Source organism: Nelumbo lutea, chromosome 4 (assembly GCF_056320005.1).
Source record: "Nelumbo lutea isolate HS-2025 chromosome 4, American lotus-T2T, whole genome shotgun sequence".
NCBI lineage: Eukaryota > Viridiplantae > Streptophyta > Magnoliopsida > Proteales > Nelumbonaceae > Nelumbo > Nelumbo lutea.
In genome coordinates this window covers 23,293,330-23,319,888 of record NC_142687.1, presented here as the reverse complement: position 1 = coordinate 23,319,888, position 26,559 = coordinate 23,293,330, and the positions used below count along the sequence as shown (strand labels likewise).

The following is a 26,559-nucleotide window of genomic DNA, read 5'->3' as shown; positions in this document are numbered from 1 at the left end:
GAAATTTTTTTGAAATTCGCCCACCCATTCCGCACCCTTTATGGCGTCCATTAGATGGATCCTACCATTCTTTCATATACATGAATATTATGAGAGACAATAAAGACCCATGAGAGTCATAATTTTGATGACTTATGTTTTTTTAATGATTTCCTTTAAAAATAAATATACACATGTGAAAAGGAGAAGAGGAGGAGGCACATGTGAGTTTTGAGTTGAGAGAACCCCTCACCTCCCCTCTTTCCTCTTTCTATTATATATATATCAGGAATAGGGAGGAAGGTAAGTCACTTATAGGTATTAAGATTGCAGCTTTACTGGATTTTAATGGGTTTTCTACTTCTGATCATCAAGGTACCGACAGAATTTAGGGGGAAAGCCTCTGCTTGCTTGTTCCTATGAAGGGAAGGACTGAGAAAAGTTCCTTTGACCTTGCAGGTACCTTTTATTGATTCAAGGAGTTTGCAAGCTTTTTCGTTGCTCTTAAATTCCCCGTTTATGTCCTCTTTTGCCTCTTGTTTTTTTTCTTAAGCTTTTTAGACTTTGTCTTTATCTTTCATATATTGCTTCAATATATATTTCAGTTTCCAGATAAGACTTCCAGTTTTATTTTAAGAATTCTGCTTAAAAAGTCACCATGACTTTGACCACACTAATAACCAACAATTTGTAAAATAATTCATTGTTGTTCAGGAAAACCATTGGAATTAGAATTACCATTTAAGTATAAAAAATATTGTTAAAAAAAAAGGCAAAACAAAATAGATCATGAAGATTTTACCTGAATGATCACATCTGGTTGCATCCAAGCCATGGTAGGATCTGAGAGAAGAGCATGATCCAGATAATCCATGTATAGAAAATTCTTTTCAATTTCAGGAAACGAAGTCAAAAGTTCTCTCAGACGAAGACCAGACAAAATGTCGGGTACAACTGGCCAGAAAAGGTGTTTGACCAAGAGAAGAGCAGCCCACATCTCATCTTCTGTGTTGATAGAGCCAATTATCAAAAGCCCCTTGTTAGCACATTTAATTACTTCTAGAACCTCTGCAAGATCAGCACTAATGTTGCACGCATGGTTGTGTTTCATAGTGATGTACTGAGTAAATGGTTCTATTCTTGACATCCATGGATCTAGTCCTTTCAAACAGCTTCGTGCCCAATCTCTTGGACTATCTTCCAAGGGCTCCCTAAAGGGACAATTAATATGTACAGGACCCTGTGGTGTTTGGGTTGCCCAATGAACAGCAGAGTCAATTGTTGTAAGTACCATCCTTGCAGGAATATGATCAGTAGGTGGGGGGAGACTGAAGAAAAACCTAACAAATGAGCCAAAATGATTGACCTGAATTATGAAGACATGAAGATATGTAAATAATTGAGTATGCATCATATATACACAACTGTGAAAAGAAGATTTCTTTTATTGGTAACAAGAAACTGAATTAAGAGAGGGTTAAAATTTTAAAATATACAAGTTAGTGGAAAAATAAAAGTTAACATAAACAAAAAAAAAAAACTCCAACCACAAAAACAATAGTGCTGACAATGATGATAGGGCCAGGCCTGTCAATGGGCCAGTTCTACCCGAGGTTCAAAAAATCGTTGCGTATCGTATCGGGCCCTTCCCGATAGGCCCCTACAGGGGTTGTATCGGGTCAGGGCCTGGTTCAGAGGGTATCCGGGACTTAACTTTGAACCTTGGTTCTACCCAACCAACCAAACTGAACTAAATCAATTATATTGGTTCTGGTTCTATGATTTTGTTCCAATTAATAATTGGGTCAGTTGTGGTTTTCTTGTTCCAAACTGATTCAGACCTGAACAAATTATTTTCTTAATGATATATAAAGGTTCCCTAGCTTTGTCGTAATTTTTATTAGAATTTTATGTCTAAAATAGTAAATTTGATAGATAATCTATAAGATCATTTTAGTTAAAAACGCTGGATTTATTAACATATAACTCATTTACTATTTTATTGTCATTTTTATTAAGATTAAAACATCAAAAATAAAGTTTCAAGTTATTATTTATATAAATAATTATAGCTGTCAATATAATCGGGTCTATAAGGTCAGGCCCGACTACCCAATTATTAATCAGGGCAATTCTGGATTTAAGATTTTGTCTCAATTAGTAATCGGTTCAGGACTGGGACACCCTGTCCCAACCTGTTGACAGCACTAGATAGGGCTGTAAATGTGTGTGAAGACCTAGCCACCACCGACTGTTTCTTGCTCCTCCAAGAAACCAGATTTCCAACAACCATAATACAACACCCAGATGTAGAGCTCCTATAATCAATACATCTTGCCCACAGTCTGCATCTATATATGCTTCCAGTTTCTTGTGACCATTCTTTGCAAAAAGGACACCTTTTCCTAGTGTACCCTTTGAGTAACATAAAACTCTCTTCTGCAACCATATGTGCATCTCTAAGGCCATGCATAAACTGGATAAGGGCACTAACAATATAAGAAATGTTAGGGTGAGTCATGCATAAGTACAACATCCCAAGCAACCTCTGAAACACTCCCCTATCCTCAAGTGACTTTCCATTAGAAGTGAGAGCTAACGATTCAAACCATTAGATGCGGTAGCAAGTTTTACCCCAAGTTTGCCTATTTTAGTGAACAAGTCAAGCACATACTTATGTTGGGAGATGAAGATGCCATCTTTGGACCTAGCAACTTCAATTCCCAAGAAAGATCTCAATTCTCCCAAATCTTTAATTTCAAATTCAGCATTAAGTGCTTGAGGCTATCAATCTCTTGCACATCATCACCAGTAATTACAATGTCATCTGCATAGACAATTAAGAGAATAACCTGTGCACCTCTCCTCTTCACAAAGAGGGTATGATTTGACTGTGTCTATACATATCCAAAGTGAACAAGGGCATCCATAAACCTCTCAGACCAAGCCCTCGATGATTGCTTAAGGCCATAGAGTGACCTCTTCAGTTTACATACCTTACCCTGCATTTCGTTCCCATACATCCTAAGAAGAAGAGACATATACATTTCTTCGTGCAACTCCTCATTCAAAAAGGTATTTGTTGTTAGGGTTATTCATTTGTTTTTTTTATTTGTTGTGCTGTCAGCTTGTTCTTTTCTTTCTTTTTTAATTAGTTATTATTAGGGTGTGCCGCCAGGGGTATAAATGTAATCTTCTATCTTTTTTATGTTAAGTTAATATAAATAAGAAGCTGGGCGCCACCAGTAACACTTTTTGACTCTCAATCAGAACTCTTCCTCTTTCCTTCACTTTTCTTCTTTGTTCTCTTCCCTCTCTCTCTTCAAGAAAGAAAACATGGTATCAGAGCACAATTCTGGGCTATAGGGGTCCTTTCTCTAATCTGAATCAAATCCCTTCCTGGTTTTCTCATGATGCCTTGGATGTTGAAGACAAGAAACCTTAATCAGACTGGTCAGACCACTTGTTACTGCTTCTTTTGGGTTCTTCCTTGGTCGTAGCACCAAGGTAACCCTAGTAGGAGAGGGCCAATGCTGTGAAGGCCTTTCTTTTCTATGGTCGATGCTGTGAAGACCTCTTTTTCTGGGTTTGCACCATCGTACAAGTGCTGGACAGGGGGGTGTGGTCCCCTTTTTCTTTGGTCGATGCTGTGAAGGTCTCTTTTCTGTGCTTGCACCTTCGTATAGGTGCTGGACAGGGGTGTGTGGTCCCCTTTTTGTCACAGGTATGTGTTGTTGTTGGTTGGTATGGCTTTTTATTAATGGTCGAACTATTACTGAACTGTTTTAATGGCCAGACTGTTGCTGGACTGATTTCAGCAGTGCTTTCCTCATTTCAGAAGTAAAGTTTTGTTCGTGTTTAGTATTCTGATTGTGACTGTTTGCAAGAGCTAGGCCTTGTTTCACCTACTACTACCCCTGATCCTACTTTGGATGACCTTGACATTCCTATTGCTCAAAGAAAGGGAGTCAGGTCATGCACTACCAAACACCCCATTACCCAATAGGTCTCCTATGATCACATTTCCCCCTCTTAATGAGCCTTCCTATCTGCAGTTGATTGCATCCCTATACCCAGAAATGTTCCAGAGGCCTTAAAATACCCTGAATGGATAAATTCTATGGAGGAGATTAATGCCCTCCATAAAAATCAAACTTGGGAGTTGGTGGATCTTCCAAGGGGGAAAGACCCAATGGGGTGTAAAAGGTTCTTATAGTTAAATACAAGGCAGACGAGCCAGTTGATAAGTACAAAGCAAGATTAGTAGCAAAAGGGTACACTCAAGTCTACGGGGTCGACTACGATGAGACACTTGCTCTAGTAGCTAAGATGAACTCAATTAGAGTTCTTCTATCATTGGCTGCTAACCTTAGTTGGTAATTGCATCAACTGGACATAAAGAATGCCTTTTTAAATGATGACCTAGAGGAGGAGGTGTACAAGGTTCAACCCCTTGGATTTTGTGCCAAGGGAAGTGAAAATAAGGTGTGCAAGCTGAGAAAGTCTCTTTATGGTTTAAAACAATCTCCCAAGCCTTGTTTTGATAAGTTTCATATGGCAGTCCAGCAAGTAGGATTCAAGCAATGTCAGTCTAATCACACTCCCTTTGTGAAGAGATGTCAGGAACAGATTATTGTGTCGATAGTGTATGTGGATGATATCATCATTACAGGAAATTGGAGCTCAGAAATACAAAAGTAGAAATTCCTTGCATCTCAATTTGAAGTGAAAATTTTGGGTCCACTAAAGTACTTTATTGGAATTGAAGTTGCCCGCTCAAAAAATGGCATCTTCATTTCTAAGAGGAAGTACACTCTTGATCTGTTACAAGACATAGGCAAGTTAGGTGCAAGGCCAGCAAATACTCCCATGGATGTTGATCATTAATTGAGTTACTGTGATGGTGAACCTCTGGAAGATGTGAAACAGTTCCAAAGGTTAGTGGTAAAGTTGATTTATTTGTTCATGACCCGTCCAGACATTGCTTATTCAATTGGGATCCTGAGCCAATTCATGCATTCTCCTAAGAAACCACACATGGAGGCAGCAGAGAGGGTTCTTAGGTACTTAAAAAAATATCCAGGAACAGGTCTACTATTCAGTAGACATAATCATCTAAAGGTGGAAGTCTATACAAATGTTGATTGGGCAAGTGTTGTGGATGATAGAAAGTCCACAAGTGGGTACTGCACATTTATGGAAGGAAACCTTAGTGACATGGAAAAGCAAGAAACAAAGTGTGGTAGCAAGTTCAAGTGCTGAAGCGGAGTATAAGATTATGGTACATGGGGTGGCTGAAGTACCTTGGATAAAAAACCTTCTAGGGGAGCTTGGAGTTATTGTTCATAATCCTATGTCCCTTTACTGTGACAACAAGGCAACCATAAACATTGCCAGAAATCCTGTCCTACACAAGAGGACCAAGCACATTGAAGTGGACAAACACTTCATAAGGAAAAAATTGAAGAAAGGGGAAATTTGCACTCCTTATGTCAACTCCAAGGAGCAACTTGCTGATGTCCTCACAAAAGGGCTTACATACTCGCGGCACAGTGAGTTATGTGACAAGTTGGGCATGATAGACATATTCAGCCCAACATGAGGGGGAGTGTTGTTAGAGTTATTAATTTGCTGTTAGTGTTTTGTCAGCTTGTTCTTTTCTTTCTTTTTTAATCTCATTATTAGGGTGTGCTGCCAAGGGTATAAATGTAATCTTCTATCCTTTTATATTAAGTTAATATAAATAAGAAGTTGGGCGCCGCCAGCAACACTTTTTTACTCTCAATCAGATCTCTTCCTCTTTCCTTCTCTTCTCTTCTATTCTCTCTCTCTCCAAGAAAGAAAACAGTATTCTTTACACCAAACTAATAGAGCAGCCAATCAGAATTAGCTACCAAAGATAACAAGACTCTCACAAAAGTCATCTTAACAATAGGGGCAATGTCTCCAAGTAGTCTATCCCATACACGTGTGTATACCCCTTAGCAACTAATTGAAACTTAAACCTTTCAATAGAGCCAACTATGTAATATTTTATGGTGTAGACCATTTTGCACCCAACAAGCTCCTTCCCCTCAAATAACTCAACCACATCCCAAGTATCATTCTTATGCAATGCCCCTTATCTTAGTTTTCATAGAATCCCTCCATTCTAGTTTTGATAATGCTTTTGATACAGGCTTAGGTATGGTTGAGAAGAAACAGATGCTAAAAAGGAATAATATGATAGGGAGAACAATCCATAAGAGAGGTGCTTCGAGATGCAATGTGCAATGTACTTTCTCTTATCATTTCTTATGGCAATGAGGATATCAAGGTCAGTGAAAGGGGGCCACAAAGGTATGGTCTCAACACCTACCATCTCTCCGGAAATTGGAAGTGTGGGAGGCTCAACTGCAGAAGTGGCAACAACACGCTCATTCCTAAACCTTTGCAACTGGGCCTTTGGTTCAAATTTGTGTCTTTGGGAACCTGGGAAATGGGCATAACAAATGCAACCAAAGATATGAAGAGGAAGAGAAAAAAAATATATCTTGTTTGGAAACAACAAGCTAAAGGGAGACTTGAAACCCAAGACTCTGGATGGCATACGATTGATAAGATAATTTGTTCCAATAACAGCATCCCCCTAGAATTCAATAGGAACATGTAAGGCAAACAAAATGCTTCTAGCTACTTACACAATATGATGTTTTTTTTTTTCATTCAGCAACTCTTTTTTTGTTATGGAGTACATACACAAGAGCTTTGGTGAATAACCCCAAAATCATCAAGATAAGAAAAAAGACTGTTCTCAAAATATTCTTTTGCATTAGCTGACCTAAGTATCTTGATACGAGTATCAAAATGGGTAAGAACAATCTCATGAAATTTGTTGACAGTTGTTTGTGTACTCAAGTTTAGTACCACAAGGGTACTGTTGTAACTTCCCTCTTGTTTATATTGTACGACTGGGCCAATATAAATAATAATTCTTTCACTCGCCCCCTGTATTCTGGAGGGCTTTCAGTCCACTCGACTTACCTCTCTTCTCTCTTCTCCTCTCCTCTCTTCTCTTGCTCTTGCTCAACATGGTATCAGAGCAAGTCGTCCAGGCCTGAAGGGTGGTATCAAGCAAACTGCTGTTGCATCCAGTTCGACCCAGAAGTTATAGTGACTTTTCATCTCCCAAAGTTGTCTCCAATCGAACTCCTAATCTGGTGTAATCAGTTCGACCCAGAAGTTACAGAGTCTTTTCATCTTCCAGCCCAGAAGTGGCACCTCTTGTCTGCTCAACTGTAGAGACACTATTGTTTGAGGTTCGTAGAGGGAGTTCTGGTTTTCAGAAAAACTATCATCTGAAACTAAAAGAGGTACTGCTCATCTTCTGTTCGGATGCCTATTGTTTAAGGTTCGTAGAAGGAGTTCTTGTTTACAGGGAGACTATCATCTGAAACTAAAAGAGGTACTATCATCCTGGTCTGTTCGACTGCCTATTGTTTGATGAACTGTTCGGCTGCCCTACTGTTGAGTGACTGTATTCCTTAACAAAGTAACTGTATTCAACTCTTTTTTCTTGGTATTGTGGACTGTTGATTGTCTGTTCAGCCGATTGATTGTCTGCTCAATATTAATCTTATTGATTGACTGTTTGGCTACCCTGTTGATCTCCTCGACTGGTTGGCTATCAGGCCTACTAATTAGGTCATTCAGACAGAGTGATGTACTGCAACTGCAGTGTTTTTTTGTTTTGATTCCTACAAAAATCGTAGGTCATACAGACCTGTTCTTATACTGCAGCAGCAGTGTTCAGACTTGTTTCAGTGAAACCGTAGGTCAGAAGGACCTGTTTCAGTACTGCAACAGCAGTGTTCAGTTTTTTGTTTGTTCTCAGTAGAACTGTAGGTCAGAAAGACCTGTTCTTGTACTGCAACAGTAGTGTTCTATTTTTTGCTCTCAGTGAAACCGGAGGTCAGAAGGACCTATTTCTGCAATAGCCTTGTACGGCTGTATTCTTTTGGTTGTTGTTTCGTTTTTATTCTGATATCATGGGCAGTGAAGATTCAGCCACATCTGGAGTTTCCTCAATGCTGAATGGAATGGGTGGGGGTGACATATCCTTTCCTATGGCTGTTGTCCCTCTTGATGGTTTAAATTACCTGGAGTGGTCAAGAGGGATCAAATTATACATCACTGCAAGGGGGAAGATAGGCTATATTAATGGGAGGATAAAAAAACCATCCTCTAGGAGTGTTGAATATGATAGATGGAATCAGAAGAATAGTATTGTTATGTCCTGGCTCTTGGTTTCCATGCAACCTCAAATAAGGAAGAATTTCATGTGGGCTGAAACTGCAAATGAAATCTGGGAACAAGCAAAGTCTACATATTCAGAATTGCGACACTATGCCAAAATTTATCAACTGTAGGCAGCATCTTCTACTTGTAGACAGAGGGAGAGGTGTTTATCGGCTTATTACTCTGACTTAACATCTGTCTGAAAGGAGTTGGATCACTACCAGAGTGTGGATTGGAAGTGTGATGAGGATGCTAAGAAGTACAAGCAACTTGTCTCCCAGCAAAGGGTGTTTGCATTCTTACATGGTCTGAATCCTATGTATGAATCTATCAGCGTTCAGATTCTCAGCTCTAAGGATCTCCCATCTATTCAGGAAGTCTATGCTCTTGTACAGTCTGAAAAAAGCAGGAGAAATTTGATGAACAGCCCTGGTGGGGATGCTGTTGTGTTGGTTGCAAAAGGGGGTGTCTCTACTGGTGTGGGATCTTCTTCCCAGAAAGGAGATCTCCAGAAAAAAAAAATAGAAGACAAGGACAAATTGTGGTGCACACATTGCCAGAAACCCCGACACACCAAAGATACCTGTTGGGATCTTCATGGGAAACCAAAATGAGCTCAAGATCTGATTAAGAAGCAAGGTTCAAAGGTGAATAAGAAGTCCGGACAGCAAGGTAAAAAGAAACATCACATGGCCAACATGGCTACTCGGGAGAATCAGCCCCCCATTTCTACTGTGACTCAGACACATCTCATTGGACCTGACTCCTCCCTCAACCTCATTTGCATCTACGTCAGGTAACCCTGCCACTGCTTTCCATGTTGCTTGTCACACCCCTAACTCTCCATGGATCATTGATTCTGGAGCGTCAAAACATATGACTGGTATGTCCTCTTACTTTCAAACCTATCACCCTCTTTCTAGAAGAGACAAGGTGAGACTAGCCGATGGAGGGCTTTTAGTCCACTCAACCTCATTTACTTCTCACAGTTGTTTGTGTACTCAGGTTTAGTACCACAAGGGTACTGTTGTAATTTCTCTCATGTTTATATTGTACGACTGGGCCGGTATAAATAATAATTCTTTCACTCGCCCCCTGTATTCTGGAGGGCTTTCAGTCCACTCGACTCATCTCTCTTCTCTCTTCTCCTCTCCTCTCTTCTCTTGCTCTTGCTCAACAAAATTGTTTCACAATCTTTGGGACTTCATCACATGAACGCACCAAATATATCCAAGTGTACAGAGCAAAATCATCAATGAAAAAAATAAAATAGTGATAGCCACCCATGTAAGGTAAATGGTAGGGCTCCTACACATTAGAGTGGTGTAGCGGAAGCGTGGTGGGCTCATAACCCACAAATCCCACGATCAGACCCTAGCTCTGATACCAAGAAGAAAACTATCCAACAACTAATTCCTTTGTTTAATCAGTAAAAACAACAAAAGAAAAGTATGAGAACAAGAGAAGAGAGAAAAAGAAGAAGAAAAAGGAGAAGGAGAAGAGTCAATCATACTCTCTCTCCAGCCCAAACTTTTATTAAATCAAAGATTAGAAGTAATTACATAAATACCTTTGCACAAGGCGGCTGCTTATAAACTTCAAGAAAAAAAGGTTAACAGACCCATGAAACTAAAGGCCCGCCATTAACACAAAAAATAATAAACACAAAGTTGAACTAAACTAAGGCCCATCCTGCCCAACATTTCTACATAATAATATAATCAACTTTTACCAAAAAAAAATTAAAAGAAAAAAAAAAAACTCCTTGCAATGTGTTCGGAATAGTTTCTGTTACAGAAAATGTTTATTAATAAGTTGAAATTTTCAAATGATTAATATCGGTTGGAGAAAATACCAATACAGGGTGGGGTACAGAGCTGATTTAAACCCATGAGTGAACACATGACAGATCCAGAGTACCCCTATCTGTTGGGTGACTTGGATCGGCCACATCTTCCTTACACATGACATGGCAGAGATAGAGTATGTCATGTAGAAAAGCTCTCCACTGGATCCAATTAGGAAACCTTTTTTCCAAACTTGAAATGACATAACCTCAATCTGAGGTCAAACTACCAACAAGATATCTACTAATTTATAGAAGTGAAGAAGTTTGGAGATACTAGCAAATAAGACAGTCTAGTAACAAACCTGGTTGATTGCCTGGTTTGCCCCAGCATTTTGCAGTTCTGGAGGCCGATCAGCTGTGAGCAGTAAAAGTGGTATGGAATCTTGACTAGCTTCAACAACCTGCGGAGTAGCCAAAAACAATGTAAAATATTGATTCAAGACATGACAGAAGTTGAGAATTATGTGCAGAGATAGCTGTTATTTGTTTTAGAAGTCAATTTTTACAATCAATAAGAAGAATATTAAAAAAGCAATACAAGATGGCAATTGATAAACCACTTCCACAAACCAAAAACAAACAAGAACATCTAGACAACAATTGTAAATCAACTTGTAGAGAAGATGGGCCGAATGGCCCATAGGCTGTTACTGTATATTATCTTTATGTTCTTCTCTGTAATGGGCCTTATTCTGGGCCCATACTCTTTTATGTTCCTCTTTTGTAATTTCTTGTCCAACTAAGGACCTCTCTTGTAATTACTAAAAGATTAACTTAATAAAAGTGTATTAGAGAGTTAGAGGGAGGTTAAGTTCGAACTCCTCATCCTCTAACTCTTCTTGCCATAGCTCTCTCTTCTTCTCTAATCTTCTCTTGCTAGTTTTCTTTGTTTCAAACACAGTCCCTACTTCTAGGACTGTTTTTCAACTTGGTATCAGAGCAGGCCATTGCTTGGCGTGTCCCTCATGTGGTTCTAGTTCAGCCAACTACATGAGGAGGTTCTAGGGCTGAAAGTTTACAGTCATCCGCTTGATTCTTGGAGGTCATTGGAGGGTTCCCAAGCTTCTACACACTTGGAGAAGGGTTCGGTGACCAGGAAGAATCAGAGAACGAGTTGCTTTGCCTGATTTAAAATCAGAGAAAAGGGTTTTCGAAGTCATCCTAGAGAACAAGTGTTCGGCCTAGTTTATAGTTCAAACCAAAGACTCTCTTACTGTAAGTCTTTGCTCAGTTGTTTCTGGGTTATTTTTTTTACTATTCTGGACTGTTAAAAGTCCGAAGTTTCTTTGGAAACAGTACAGCTATTCGGCTATCCTCTAGTCTGATTTAATCCAGAGATTTCTGGGTTGTTTTTCATTTCTTTTCTGGACTGTCAAGTAGCCGAAATACCTCTGGAATCACTACTGCTGAGACTGTTTCATTCGGCCACTGTTGCTGGACTGCTCCTCAAAAATTTCTTGGTTGCTTTGGAGGTCCTATTCGGCTGATTATTGGGTTGGGAAGTTGCTGAGACTGTTTTAAAGCTAAGTGATACTAGTCTCATCTTCATTCCAGCCCCTTCTTGAAGTGGTTTCTTCAGTTAACAGTGGGCTGTTAAGTATTGCACACTGAGTGTTCGACAAAAGGTCTCTTAAGGACTGTGGTCTTTTGTCTTCCTCTTTGGGACATTGGCTGTTAGAATCTGAAATACCTTGTGATTGGAGGTTGCTGGGTGTCCTTTTGAAGGCTGAAACAGTAAAGAAAGAACTACCACCGTACTTTGCATGATGGATTTCTCAAACCTTGAAAACAAGAATGTTGTTGAATATGGGCAGGTTTTGGGAACCCCAACCAATTCTACGCTGGCTGTAACTACAGTCAAGCTTGATGGGACCAACTACTTGGCTTGGTCACAATCAGTGAAAATCCATATTTGTAGCAAAGGAAAATGGGGTTTTATTTCTGGGAGCAAGAAAGCTCCTTCAGAGGATGATCCATTTTATGAGAGATGGGTACAAGAAAACTACACTGTGATTGGGTGGCTTGTGAACTCAATGCAGCCACAGATCAGTCAACATTATCTGTGGATGAATTCGGCCCATCTTCTCTACACAACTAAATATTATAAACATCAATATCAAGGTCAAAGACAGAGAATAAGTTAAAAACTAAATTCAGATTTGGTAAAATCTTCAAACTCTGGAAGTCTCATCAACCACTCCATGATCATTTAACTAATATCCACACATATTATTCTGTTATCACTTCTTTTACATTCAAAGATTCTTCCATTTCTTTTTGTCCAATTCCTCAACAAACAACAAAAGGAATTGTGCTCTAAAGAAATTCAGTCTTCTTATTTCCAGAAAAAGAAGGTCAAAGAGAAAAGATTAGGATGAGAAGAGCTCAATGACTCTTCCAAGACAATAGCAAAGAAGAAAAATGAAACAAACTTAACAACTCTACAATGAATAAACAAATTCCTTACATCTTCCTCATATTTCTCACACACGAAAAACAATAATGTTATTCAGAACACCCCATTTTCAAGCAGTCAACCATTAGAATACCATCAAGAGACAGCAGCCAAGCAAACACCTGCATTGTTGGAGGAAATAGATTGTCCATTCCCCTTTTTAGATTTGAATGCTCCACCTGGTTCCTCACTATAGCATAATCAGTAATGCTTCATCTGTTCGGAAGTTTTTCTGCTTTTGTTTTCAGGATAGCATAGTCAAATCTATTTCATTGGAGGTTGTTATTTCTTAAAATTCCAACAACAGTATTGGATCTAGATTCTAGAGGACAAATCTTGTGGAAAGCTTCTGTTTTGGAGTATTCAGTTTGCATGAGGAAGGATTATCCCCCCCCCTTCACATTGTGCTAATTGTGGGTATCATGTTTAAAAAATTGCAAAAATATATTAAAATGAAGAAAATCTGAAAACTATAAAAATATACCATTTTGCCATTGTAAAAGTGCTTTCATAAAAGTACTTTAGTAGAAGTGCTTTTATAAAAGTACTTTCGTAGAAGCAATGTTTTAAAAACTGACCTAGAGGCTGAACCGTTTTTGCCTTTTGGTCGTGGGTCGCTGGTTCGATTGGCCGGGTCGAACGGTTCAGACCATGCCACGTCAGTATATATATATATATATATATATTAGCAATAGATAATGTATAGATAGGTTTTATATATGTTATATGTATTATTTTATATTTAATTTGTGTTTTTTAATTCATTTTTATTTTTCTATTTATAAAAAATATTAAAATTTGCAATTTGAGGCCAAAAAAAGGATTTTTTCGTGAAAATAGCAGGGCAAGGCACCTATGGCCCCTTAAGATGCATAGATCTCGAAAAGTTACCCAAAATGAAAAAAAGAAATCACCCCTATCGAACATCAGAGTGCAAATTTAAGGCCTCCGAAAGTTTGCATGCATTGAGTGTACAACCCATGACTTGGTCACTAGGTCGAATGGGTCAATGGTTGAACCTTTTATATTTAATGTGTTTTTTAATTCAGTTTTTTTATTTTTTTATAAAAATATTAAAAATTGCAATTTGAAGCCAAAAAATGGATTTTTCGCGAAAATAGAAGGGCAAGGCGCCTATGGCCCCTTGGGATGCATAGATCTCGAAAAGTTACCAAAAAAAAAAATCACCCCTATCGGACATCAGAGAGCAAAGTTAAGGCTTTCGAAAGTTTGCATGCATTGAGTGTACAATCCGCGACTTGGTCACTAGGTCGAATGGGTCAACGGTCGAACCAGCTAGGTTGAACAATTCTTGACCAAGTCAATGGTTTTTTACCATCTAGCGGGTCTTGACTAAATCAGACCCGGAATCATGGCTGGGTGACAATTTGAATGGTTAAACTGACCGAGTCAACGACGGGTTGAAAACATTTTGTAGAAGTGCTTTTATAAAAGTACTTTCGTAAAAGTGCTTTTATAAAAGTACTTTCATAAAAGTGCTTTCATAATAGTGCTTTTATAAAAGTACTTCCACAAAAGTTCTTTTGTAAAAGTGTTTTCATAAAAGTGCTTTCATGTAAAAGTACTTTTATAGAAGTGCTTTCGTAAAAGTACTTTTATAAAACTGCTTCTATAAAAGTGCTTTCATAAAAGTACTTTTGTAAAAGTTCTTTCGTAAAGGTATTTTTGTAAAAGTACTTTCGTAAAAGTACTTTCATAAAAGTGATTTTATGTTGACTTCTGTTTTGATCAATTTCAAATTGGACAAGGGTTTTCCCTCATGATTGGATTATTGGAAATTCGGTTTAGGACCAATTCAGATTAATAACAATATGGACCAGTTTATTTTGGATTGGCCCAATCCAATAATTATAATGGACCGTCCAAATCCGATTTGATAAGATTTGGATCGGATTGGATCCAATCCAAAACTGGTCAATTGACACCCCTAGTAATAGGGCAGCCACCTAGACCTAGGCAGCAAAAATCACACGGTGAATGCCTTATTGTAATAGTGTTACTATGGCTGCCCCTTGTTACTATTTCTGGTAATATATCCCATTTAATATATCACGTATTGTTAGAGTCGGTTGTAGAAGGGTAGTATAGGTTTTTTACATTAAGTTATGTTAAATGTAATTATGAGTAGATCTCGAGTAAGCTGATGTGTCTTTCACTTAAGTGAGGGCGTAAGAGTAATTCTGTTTTGCTTAGAACTATATAAATAAAGTCTGGCCGACTAGAGAAGTGACTTTTTCTCTCTAGTTGGACTAGAACAGTTTCTCTCGTTCTCTTCTCTTTTCTTCTTCTCCTTCTTCTTCTTATTATTATCTGAAATCGTACGGACACTACATCTGAATTTTATCATGGTATCAGAGCCACGATAACTAGTTCAGATCAATCTACTTTTTCTCCTACTATTAAGCACATTCTCTTCTAGGGATTTGCAGAATTCTTATTGATAGATAGGAGTTTCTCAGAAAGAGAAAAAAGGACTGGTCGTTTTCTTCTTCTGGGGGTTTTCATGCCTCCAATGAGTGAAATTGTTGTGGTTTTGTGTGGTTGGTAGACAACCCTATACTTGACAGTTCGAAGAGGGCTGATTTCAGGTGAGGATGGTGACAGTGCAGATTTGGTGAAACAGTTACATGATTGCTGAACCCAACTGTGAGAGTAGCAGTGAGAATCAAATTGTGAAATGTTGCAGAACCAAATTTCCTGTTCGTGAGGTGTATTCTGAGGGTTTATGGTGCTGAAAGTGGAAGATAGAAGTGGTGTTGTTGCTAAAAGTGGTGAACTACTGTGAGTGTTGTTGCTGAAACCTAGGATAATAGATACCCTTGTAGTAATCAGTCGTTGGTGTGTAGTGTGGTGACTAATTAGTGAAGTAGAGTGGCAAACTAGTGGTTGAATTTCTTCCCTTTTTCCTTGTGCAGTCATAGGAAATGCAAGTTCAACGTAATGGTCCCTTCTGATTATTTGAATGTGCAGATGACATCTATAAAACTGAATGGTGAGAATTATGTGCCTTGGGCTAAATCTGTTGAAGTTTTTCTGAAAGCTAAGAAGAAAGTGAAGTGTGTGAGGGAAGATAAACCCCCAACTGATTCTCAGGGATATGATGAGTGGGAGCAAGAGGATGCACAAATTATGTCATGGCTATAGAATAGTATGGAAACCATAATCCGTGTGAACTTCATGTTTTTAGATACAGCCAAGGAGATCTGGGATCATGCAAGGAAGCTTTATTCTGGACAAGACAACACTACTAGGGTTTACCAACTGTACCAAGAGTATTTCAATTTGCAACAGGAGAATCAGAATCTTTAAGACTATTATGCAAGTATGTGAAATCTGCAAAATGAGTTGAATGTGTATCACCCTCTTACACCTGATGTCAAAATTCAGCAACAACAGAGAGAGCAGTTGGATGTGACCAGATTTTTAGTAGGGTTGAAGTCTGAATATGAACCGGTAAGGGCACAGATAATAGGTGGATCTGCTCTTCCCTCTCTTAAAGAAGTATTTGCTTGTCCTCGGTTGGATCCATGGAGAACTCCACTATATTAGATAGGTCTGCATTTGCGGTAACGAGAAGGGGAGACCGTGGAGGTAAAGGAGGAGCTTGAGAAGGTCAATCTGGCCGTGGTAGTGGTGATAAGGTATGTAAGCTGAATTTTATCGCATATATTGCTCATACTTTTTAAGGGTTAAAACAAAGAAGATCCAAGGTTTATAAGAAAAAAAGAATTAAAGAATAGAAGAATAAATAGGTTTTCTACTCTTATTCTAAATAGAAAAAGAGTGTTGTCACTTGTTATTTTCCCGTTTCATTACTCTCTCTTGAAAAATCATAACATCCTTTAGTTGCTAATTTGTTATAATTTTTTCATATAATTTGCTCTATTAAATATTTATTATGATATAGTTTCTGTTTGAAATATCTTTTTTGATCAGTGTGTTGTATTTGAAATATTGAAATTAATTCAGTTAAAATGCTATTATCTTTTAGATACGATGATTTGATATGTTTTGAGAGGCAAACTAATATTATTAGTAAATAGTATTGCTATACTTTCTATTTATAGAATGCTAATCAATAAGAACATTAATGATATTATTGTGTTTATTAGAGGTACAAAGTGGGCTTTGGAGAGGATAATGCAAGTCTTACATAGGTATGAAATCTGTTCTGGTCAACTTATCAATAAAAATAAAAGTTGCTTTTTTACTTCTTCTAAAGCTTCTCCTTCTCGGATCCAACTAATTGAAAGGACCACTGGATTCACACATAAGAAACTCCTTTTCACTTACTTGGGAGTTCCAATTACCAAGGGGAGAGTCAAGGCAATCCTTTTTGAGGAGATAATTTCAAAGATTAACTCCAAACTGGCAAGGTGGAAGTGTAATTTTCTGCCACCAGGTGGGAAGTTGGTTCTGATTAGGCATGTGCTTCCTAGCATTCCTTTGCATCTCCTAACAGCAATAGCGTGGATGGTAAACAAAACAAGTGGCATGCTTGGATAGCGTGGAAAAATTTATCTTGCCTGTTCAGAGAAGGGGGACTTCAGCTGTGGACTCTTATGGATGTCCATTATTCTCTGAGGTCAAAAATACTTTGGAGAACCTTATATCAGAAATCACTTTGGGCCTCTTTATTTAAAGCAAAATGTTTAAAACACCAGCACTTTTATATTTCTTCATGTCTGTTGATGGAAACACGAACATGGAGAATTAATTTTGGCCTCACAGAAGACTTGGTGAAGGGCTCAAAATGGCTGATAGGCATGAGAGCGGTAAATTTCTGGTTAGATAAATGGTTGGACTCGGACCCACAGATAGACATGATTGAAAATATGGAGGGGATGCACGGGCAGATGGTCTAACTAGGCAAGGGGTGAACAGAAACTCTATGTTTTGGGCTGTTTTGTAATTGCTCCATGGTTGGGGCTTATAGGGTCTTAGGGAGTTAAGATTCTTTAGCTCCTTACCTTGTAATTCTGGTTTTCCTATCTTTTAATAAAATCCATTGTTATTGATCAAAATATATATATATATGGAGGGGATTGATATCCAGCTTTGTGTCCAAGATATTCTGGATGAAACAGGTGAATAGCATCTACAAAATTTGGGTTTGAATGATGAAATCCTTAATCAAATTCTCAGCTCGAAGATCAAGATTTCCAATCGGTGTGATGAGGTGGTATGGATGTCTAGCAGTGATGGTGTGTTTACAACCAAATCGGCTTGGAATTCTGGTTTTCCTATCTTTTAATAAAATCCATTGTTATTGATCAAAATATATATATATATATATATATGGAGGGGATTGATATCCAGCTTTGTGTCCAAGATATTCTGGATGAAACAGGTGAATGGCATCTACAAAATTTGGGTTTGAATGATGAAATCCTTAATCAAATTCTCAGCTCGAAGATCAAGATTCCAATCGGCGTGATGAGGTGGTATGGATATCTAGCAGTGATGGTGTGTTTACAACCAAATCGGCTTGGAATTGGGTGATGAGACAACAACAGGAAGTTGTGTGGTGGCATGCAGTTTGGAATCAAGTCATCCCTACGAAAGTGAGTATTTCATCTGGAGGCATCTAAAATCTAGATTCGCGGTGGACTTGGATTATCAATACATTGAAGTTCCTCTAGTGTCGAGATGCTGTTGCTGTAAGGAGCCTAAATCCGAAGATGTGGATCATTTATTTTGCTACAGTAACTTGGCTAGAAAAGTGTGGTCTCATTTCAGTTCAATATTGGGGATAGACTTCTTTTATCATGAACCCATAAAGGTTGTGATTCACAGATGGCTTTCGTGACAGATAACTCTCAAAACCAATGGGATAAAACGGTAAGGGCCATAGCTTGCTCTATCCCTTGGGAAATTTGGAAAGAACACTGCCAAAGGAAAATGAAAGGGCTAGCTCATTGCTCCCAAAATGTGATTTTCAAAATAAAGAAGTGGATCCAAGAAGTAGCCGATTTGAGTAAGGTGGAGAGTACTATTTTATCCCCCACGAGAAGTTATCTCTAATTGGTTTGGGAATTAAAATACCACCAGTTAGGGGTGTTAGTCTCAAAGTGGTACACATCATGCCTGTTCCAGATGGCTTCTACAAATTAAATGTCAATGGCTCTTCTAAGGGAAATCCAGGCCCAAGCGGGGGTGGGGGAATAATCCGTGATGGTGGTAATAATTTTGTGGTTGCTTTCCATAGCTGTTTTGGAATGAAAACCGATTTACATGCAGGCTCTGGCCTTAACAGAGGGTCTTGAGCTCACTCGAGCAATGGGAATTATGAAGTTGTTAGTTGAGACAGACTCTAAAGTCCTCCATAACATAATGATGAGAAAACGTAAATCCCCCTAGCAGAATTGGTATTGGTTGGATCTTATCAAGAACTTTCAGGCGGTTATGAACTTGCACTTCATTCATATCTACAGAGAAGAAAATCAGGTTGTGAATAGCCTTTCAAAGTTGGGATGTGGCTCCCTCAACAACTTAATATAAAACTCCTTGGCTGACCTCCCACATGAAACTCAGAATCTTTTGAAGAATGATGGTCTTGGCATTCCTGTTTTGCGTTTTAGTTAATTTTTTGTTAGTTTTCTATAGAGATCATTTGGATCCTTTTATAATTACTGTTTATAGTTTTGATGATGATCTCTTTGTATATAGCTTTTCTCGAGGGGTAAGGCTTTTACATCCCCCCTCCTAGGCTATTATTTTTTTGGAATCATTAATAAAATTTTATGGTGGCCACCCCTCCACCTGGAGTAAATTTTGGGGATTAAAAAAAAAAGTTAAGAATAGTTAGGTGTTGAGATTGGGCTGATAACATTTGTTTTATTTATAAAGTTTAGTTAGAGAGTTATTGGGCCCAAGGCCCATTAGTTTATGTTTAGTTAAGAGTGTTCACCTGTGTTTCTTGTAGTAGCCAACTTACTAAGGGTATACTTGTCATTGTATTCAATTTTATTTATGAGTATATAAGATAATGAAAGGGGCGGCCAGATCGGATTTTTTTGGCTTCTCACCATTCTCTTCAACCTCTCTCTTCTCTTCTCTGCACAATCTTTTCTCTTTCTTCTTCTTATCACAGATTTCAAATCAGATCAGATCTTTTGCATTTCCTACTTTAGGAAATTAGCATAGAATTTAGTTATTTTCTTTGTAAAATTCTATTACCTAGGTGATACCTAGGTACCTACCTACACAACTAGGTACTAAGCATTTGATTGTCACCTAGAATTGCCTAGGCACCTTGACAACTATGGAATAGACAGTTTTCTGTCACATAACCCTCCCAGAGACTGCTTCTGCTTAACCTGGGCCAAGGCAATAGACAATGCACCTAAAAACACCCCCAGATCCATCTTCCCCTGCTCCACCCATAGGACTTTAGTGCACCAAATCACCACCTCTTCTACACAGACATCCAAATTCCCCAGTAGAGAAACCCTCTAGTGTAGATTACCTACTTCTACAGATACCAATACTGGAGAGCTCATAATCTTACCATACAAAAGACAGAAGCCTTAAATTGCTTTGAATCATGACATAACATGGTTTTAAGGGAGATACATGCCGATGTGATGCATCACAAATCACAACATGACTCAAAATGCAGATAACATAAGCAAGAACAAAGAAAAAATATCAATTCTAATTAGTTGTCAAATAATATGAAAAAGAAATTATCTTCCTATGGCAACTAGTAACACCGACAGGATGATGAAAAATGAAACATGATATCCATAGAAGAACATTCAAATAAAAAGAACACAAGAGAGAATAATCTCACTGCTGGAAGAAGATTGGAGACAGCAGTGCCTGATGAAGTTATGACAGCAGCAGGTTTGTAAGATGACTTTGCATATCCAACAGCATGAAATGCAAGGGCACGTTCATCAAAACATGAAATACATGTTGTAAGGGGATGACTGGAAGCAGCAACTGCAAGAGGAGATGATCTTGATCCTGGGGCTATACAGAAGTACTGAATAAAGAATGAATTAGAAATAAATACTAGAATAGCTAAAAGTGTTTTATGATCTGATGATAAAAGTATTTGCTGGACTTTTTTATTATCAGAACTAGACTTACAGTTAAACCAAGCCGCGTACATTCTTCAATTATCAGTGAGGCCCAAAGAGCATTGATGTTAGCATAATCTTGCACTGAGCAACTCAAATGACTGGAAGCATCATTCTGTCAATGAAAGATAGAAAATTTTGATGCACTACACATAAAATAGATACTGCACATTAAATAAATTGAACATGAAAAGACAATGGAAAGAAGGAGTCACATTTATATCTTGCAATGTGACACAAATGTCTCTTCCTTACATAAGCATGGGCAAGAAGGGAGCGAAGACATGATAGGAGAAGACAAGGCAACATAAGACTCAAAATGTCAGAGTACCTTACGCACCACTTATCGTAACAGGCATGTGCCTAAACATCATATTGGGTTCTAGACATAAATACCATAGCAAACATCATTTGGTAACAGCTCAATTCATGCACAACCAGATAGAGAGTTGTTAGAGTCGGCTATACAGGGGTAGTTTGCCTGTAGTGTTTTAAAAGGCGTGGGAGGCGTACGCCTGGAGGCACGCCTCCAGGCGAGGCGCTCCCAAAACGCCCTGAGGCGTATGCCAGAAGTGCTGACACCTCTGAGGCGTACGCCTCATGCACTTTTTTCATGAGACGTGCTAGAGGCGTGCGCCTCATGCACATCTTAAAAAAGAAAAAAAAAAAAGGAAAGGAAAGGAAAAGAAAAGAAAGGGAAGGGAAAGAAAAAGAAAGAGAAGAAAAAAAGAGAAAATGAAAGAAAATGAAAGGGAAGAGAAGAAAAGATAAAGAGGAAAGAAAGTGGTTTGCCCCCTGCCCCTTCAGCTGGGGGGCTTCGCCCCCAAACCCCCCCCCCCCCCTTTCAACTAATGTTATGCATCTTTATTCTTCTTAATATAAAAGATTTTTATTAAAAATAAAGAAAAAATGAGATCCCCCCTTCCTCCTCCTAACCCCCTCCTCTTAAGGCGGCTTATGCCTCCTTGTGTTTGGGAGGCATACGCTTCTTGCGTTCTGAATTACGCCTCATGCCTCTAAGTAGTGGAATGCCTCGCATCACGCCTCTGCATTTTAAAACATTTTTTGTCATTTCAGTTTATATTGATAGTGTGGTGTAATGTCTTTTATGTTTTGGTTTAAGTACTATGTCCCATAATTAGGGCAAAAGTGTCTTTGCGTCTTTAATCAGAAATATATAAATAATATCTGGCCGACTAGAGAAAGACATCTTCTCTAGTTCAAACCACTTTTTCTCTCCTTCTCTTCTTTCTCTCTTCCCTCTCCCTTCTCTCTCTCTCTTCCGCTATTATTCTCTGCTAATCTAGGGCTGAAACCAGTACAGATCAGTTCTGTAACATGGTATCAGAGCCACTATATACAGTTCAGGTCAACCCAGAATTTTTTGGTTCACCCTTTGCCCTAAATCTCTGCAGAGATCTCATCGATCCCTTGGAGTTTCACAGAAAGGCTGAAAAGGAGTTTTCGTTCTTCCTTTTTGGATGTTTTCATGCCTCCAGTTGGTTGTGTGGTGTTTGTTTCATGTGGATTGTAGAAACACTCTAATCAATGGATCAAAGAGGACTGCTTCAGGTGGTGTGGTGAACAGATTAGTGCAGGACTGATTTGTGAAGTTTAAATAAATAGGTTATATGTGTGATACAGTGTGAAATAAGTAGTGATCAGTTGCAAACCTAGTGGTATGTGTGCATTTGGGTGTCTTTTATGGTGCTGAAAGAGCAGAACTGCAGTGACAGTTAGGGCTGAAAATATATGTGCAGTGTGGTGACTAGCAAGTAAGGTGGTGAAGTACTAGTGAGTGGAGTTTTTTTTTATGGCAGCAATGGGAGACAGCAGTGAACATAAATCTAGCATTATATTCCCCCTTACAAGGTAATCAAAGTCTTGAGGAGTATTATGCTAGCTGCTAGAATGAGGAATCTTTGGAATGAATTAAGTGTTTATCATCCCCTTACATCTGATGTCAAAATTCAACAACAACAGAGAGAACAACTTGATGTAAACTAGATTTCTAGTAAGGTTGAAGGCTGAATATGAACCAGTGAGAGCACAGATACTAGGTGTATCTACCCTTCCCCCTCTAGAGGAAGTGTTTGCTCATCTCCGGAGGATTTCTGTTGGTCCTCCAAAGCATCCTACCGTGTCTGATAGGTATGCTTTTGCAATACCAGACAATATGATCAGTTCAAACACCTTCTACAGTTGCTCATATACAAGTATCCCATGGCAAGAACACAGTGCTTGTGACAAGTGCATAGTTCCTTCCAATTAAGGAAGACTGGTGCACCATAATTTTCTGCAGCTGAGTTTAGATTAACATACTTAAATTATGTAACAAAAGATTTATTTATGGTTAGATGGGTGATATTATGTAAGTCACTAGGAATTCAAAGACTAAAGTTTAATTAGTGTAGTCAAATAATCCAGTCAAAGGGTCACAACCTTCAACGTCTCAACAGGTGTTATGTGACATATTAGGAAATTGCCAAAAAAATGAGGATTTTGACCTAATTATGTTTGGAAATGGAAAGGAAAAACTAAGATGGAAAATGGATATGGCACTAAAACAGGACTCATGTAGCTGATTCCATATGCTGATTATCAGGTTTAGAATTAATGGTATAGAATCTAGGTGAGGAAAAAGAGAAAAGTGTGAAACAAGGCTTAGGCTTGAAATCTGACATAACATCTCAATGGACTGTAGATTAAATCTGTTACATCTCAATATAAATTAACAAAATCCTATCATTATGCCATTTATGTCATTTCATACCACAATATACTTATATAACATGTATGATACAGAGCAATACTTAAAGCAATTCCTGAAACAGTTTCAGGCTATAGCAGTCAAGGTACCATGTAATTCGTAAATGCAATGGTTGCCGATAACCTGAAATAGAACTGAGAAGAAGCTAGACAATCTTCCTGCAAAAAAAAAAAAAAAAAAACTTCATTCATCCAACAAATGATTTCCACTGTAATAGTCCAAAGACCAACATGCTCCATAAACAATGTTAGTTGTAAACCCTGTGATTTTATACCCAAGAAAATATTTTGACAACAATAAGAAGCACATGACCACCCAAAGAATATACATGGAAGGAGATCCAAATGGCAAAAAAAGTACCAGGATAGAGAGAGTACCAATTGCAAGTGATTAGATCCGGAAATTGTACCAGCAAGTGAATGTGCACCAATGTATACCTGCATTGAACTTTGTAATCAATTCCTTCCACAGTTGAAACTCTCACGTGGCTACTATTTCAGGATAAAATTCTAGCCACCAACCACCTCAGTAACAGGCATTCCTATCCATAATAGTTTTGTTTTGTGTGTGTGTATATAGAAGCTGAGAAATCCATGTATTATTTGTTCCTCCAGTGCCCTATAGCATCGGCTCCATGGAATTTCTCCTCTTTCACTTTTGGCATGGTCTAGTTCTGTCCTCCCAAATCCCAATATGTCATCAGTTCTTTCCTAGGCTGCTTTTCCTATTGTCTTGCAGGGGTGATATCATGGGTTATGGTTCCATTGGTTTATCTACTGGTTCGTTTGGAAAGAGAGCCATCACAGAATTTTTGAAAATGCCGAAAGGCCTTTTCTTCCTATTTGTATGGATGTTTGTAGTTTTCTAATTAAATGGGCATTGGGGTGAAAAGAGTTCAAACCACTTAAAAGTGGAGCTTTTTGTCTTAAATTGACTAGGCTGCTTTTGGTATAGAGCCTTTTTGGGCTTTTAGCTGCCACTTCTTTTTTGTTTTTTCATTCATAAGTAAAATAAAATTTTGTAAAGAGAAAAAGAATAGTACAAGAAAGGTGAGCAACAGTCATCGAAGATAAGAAGATAAATTAAAAAGAGAAAAATAAGAGTACAAGAAAGTATTTTAGCTGCCACATCTTTTTTGTACATGATAATAATATATACGATTACATTAATACTCTTTTATGAGTTGCTCTTAAAAAAATTACAACCTCTCATGCACACCTGCCTTCCTCTTCAAAACAGTATTCAAAATTACCATTTCAAAGAAAAAAATACAAGGAAATACTATACAGTGTTTCCAGAAGGCTGATAATTACTTGATACCTCCAAAAGCTTAGTTAGAGGACCAGGGGAGGCAGCTTTCAAGTACACCCATAATTAACTTTAGGTAGAGGACCAGAGAGAAAATCACAATATTTGTACAATCCAATTAGAGGATCACGATAAGCAAAACACTAATAGGTTTGAGAGTACAAAAGAAGAAAACGATACAATATTGTGAGCCTAATTAAGGATATGTGTTGAGGTTTTAGACAAATTGTGTAGTCTATAGTGGTAGCTTTTTATTATTTATTGTTTAGATAGAAAGTGGGGACCACAACACTCTTGTTGGGTCCTTTTTGAGCAATTATTTTAATTGTTTTATGCTGTTTTATGTGTTAACCACTCTATAAGGGCATATTGGTCTTTGTACTCTTATTTTAGACTACAAATAATAGTGAGTAAAGAGGGTGGCCAGCATTATTGCTCTCTTTTCTCTCTCAAATCTCTTCTCTTCCTTTTTCTCCTTTCTTCTCTTCTTCTTCAAGAAATATTCTTTTCTTTTAAAGATCTTTATTTCAGCACCTTTCTACTTGGTATCAGAGCTCAGCTAGGGTTTCTTGAAGTTTTTTCCATGCAGTCCTAGATCAACCAATTGCATGAGAAGATAAAGGGCTGATCGATCCACTTCAAATTGCCCAGTTCATGGATTTTTTGGTGCGATCTAGTCATTAGGAGGGTGATCTATGTTTTGGCATTAAAATCAGGAAGAACTGGAGTGCGGGGAAAAGTCCTAGTCAAGTTGGACTCTTCAATTTTGATCTGATATTGGGTGCCCAGGTGTTGTTGGACTTCTCTAAGTATTCTATAGGGGGTGGTCAGGTTTTTGGAATTTTCTGGGCCTTCTGGAGTGGCCTATTCACTTTTCTCTCCAGTGGGAGATAGTGGGAGGAGAGAGATTTTCTCTCCGCATAGGGTTTTCTTCTTCTAGAAAGATATGTTACCTTTGTGTGTGAGATCAATTTGATCTTGGAGGCTCTACCTAATAATTTTTTTCTTTTGAACTATTTGAAGTAAAATGGAGAGTTGGAGTATCGAGCAGAAGTACACCGGTAACATGGGTCTGAGTGTTGGAGGTAGTAGTTATATTTTTAGGTCTGGAATTATTACTACAGTTAAGTTTGATGATACAAATTATCTAGAATGGGCACAATCAGCCAAGATGGCCATTGGTGCTCGTGGGAAACCGGGGCACATCAATGGGGGTATAGGAGAAGAAACCTGATACAGATCCATCCTGGTGGGTACAGGAGAATTACATGGTGATGACCTGGCTGTGTAACTCTATGTTACCTCACATTGGTAAAAATTTTTTGTGGGCTAATACTGCAAGGGAGATTTGGGATGGAGTGACTGAAACCTATTCTAAGAAACAAAATGTAGCTAGAGCCTATCAGTTAAGGAATCATGTGATTAGTACAAAACAGGGAGATAAACCTCTTGCCACTTATTTCTCCATGCTGAAAACTCTTTAGCAGGAGATCGACCACTTAAAAACTATGGTTTGGGAGAGTATGAAGGATGCGGCAACCTATCAAGGGTTAGTAGAAAAGAATAGGGTTTTTTAGTTCTTGGCTGGCTTGAACCCTGAATTCAACATTGCCAAGCAACATCTCCTTTCTAGAGAAAGTGTGATTCTGTCTCAAGCTTATGCCTTTGTCTCTGGGGAGGAGAGCAGGAGGAAATGTACGTTGAGAAAGCCTGGGATTGATCAGTCAACTATGGTTAGTACAATTAAATCTAAGCCAAATGGAGATAGGGAGAGTAGTGAGGCTAGGAAGGAGGACAAGAAGGACTTGGTGTG

General features: G+C 38.3%; 1 protein-coding gene across 5 annotated transcripts in view; it reads right to left on the bottom strand.

The window, feature by feature from the left end:
- Positions 1-26,559, bottom strand: part of PHYLLO (2-oxoglutarate decarboxylase/hydro-lyase/magnesium ion-binding protein) — a 111,516-nt gene that overhangs the window by 63,680 nt on the left and 21,277 nt on the right. For 4 of the 5 annotated variants that reach the window (XR_016112256.1, XR_016112257.1, XM_088982214.1 and 1 more), the window contains exons 7-12: positions 23,816-23,875; positions 23,528-23,596; positions 20,679-20,783; positions 20,377-20,571; positions 10,408-10,506; positions 782-1,345 (exon numbers count right to left, since the gene is read on the bottom strand). Coding sequence is in view for 3 of the 5 variants with exons in the window: in XM_088982214.1 (XP_088838340.1) it covers positions 782-1,345; positions 10,408-10,506; positions 20,377-20,571; positions 20,679-20,783; positions 23,528-23,596; positions 23,816-23,875 (1,092 nt within the window). In the remaining 2 variants the exon portion in view is untranslated. The remainder of the gene's footprint in view (positions 1-781; positions 1,346-10,407; positions 10,507-20,376; positions 20,572-20,678; positions 20,784-23,527; positions 23,597-23,815; positions 23,876-26,559) is intronic. The other variant, XM_088982217.1, reaches the window with a different exon arrangement.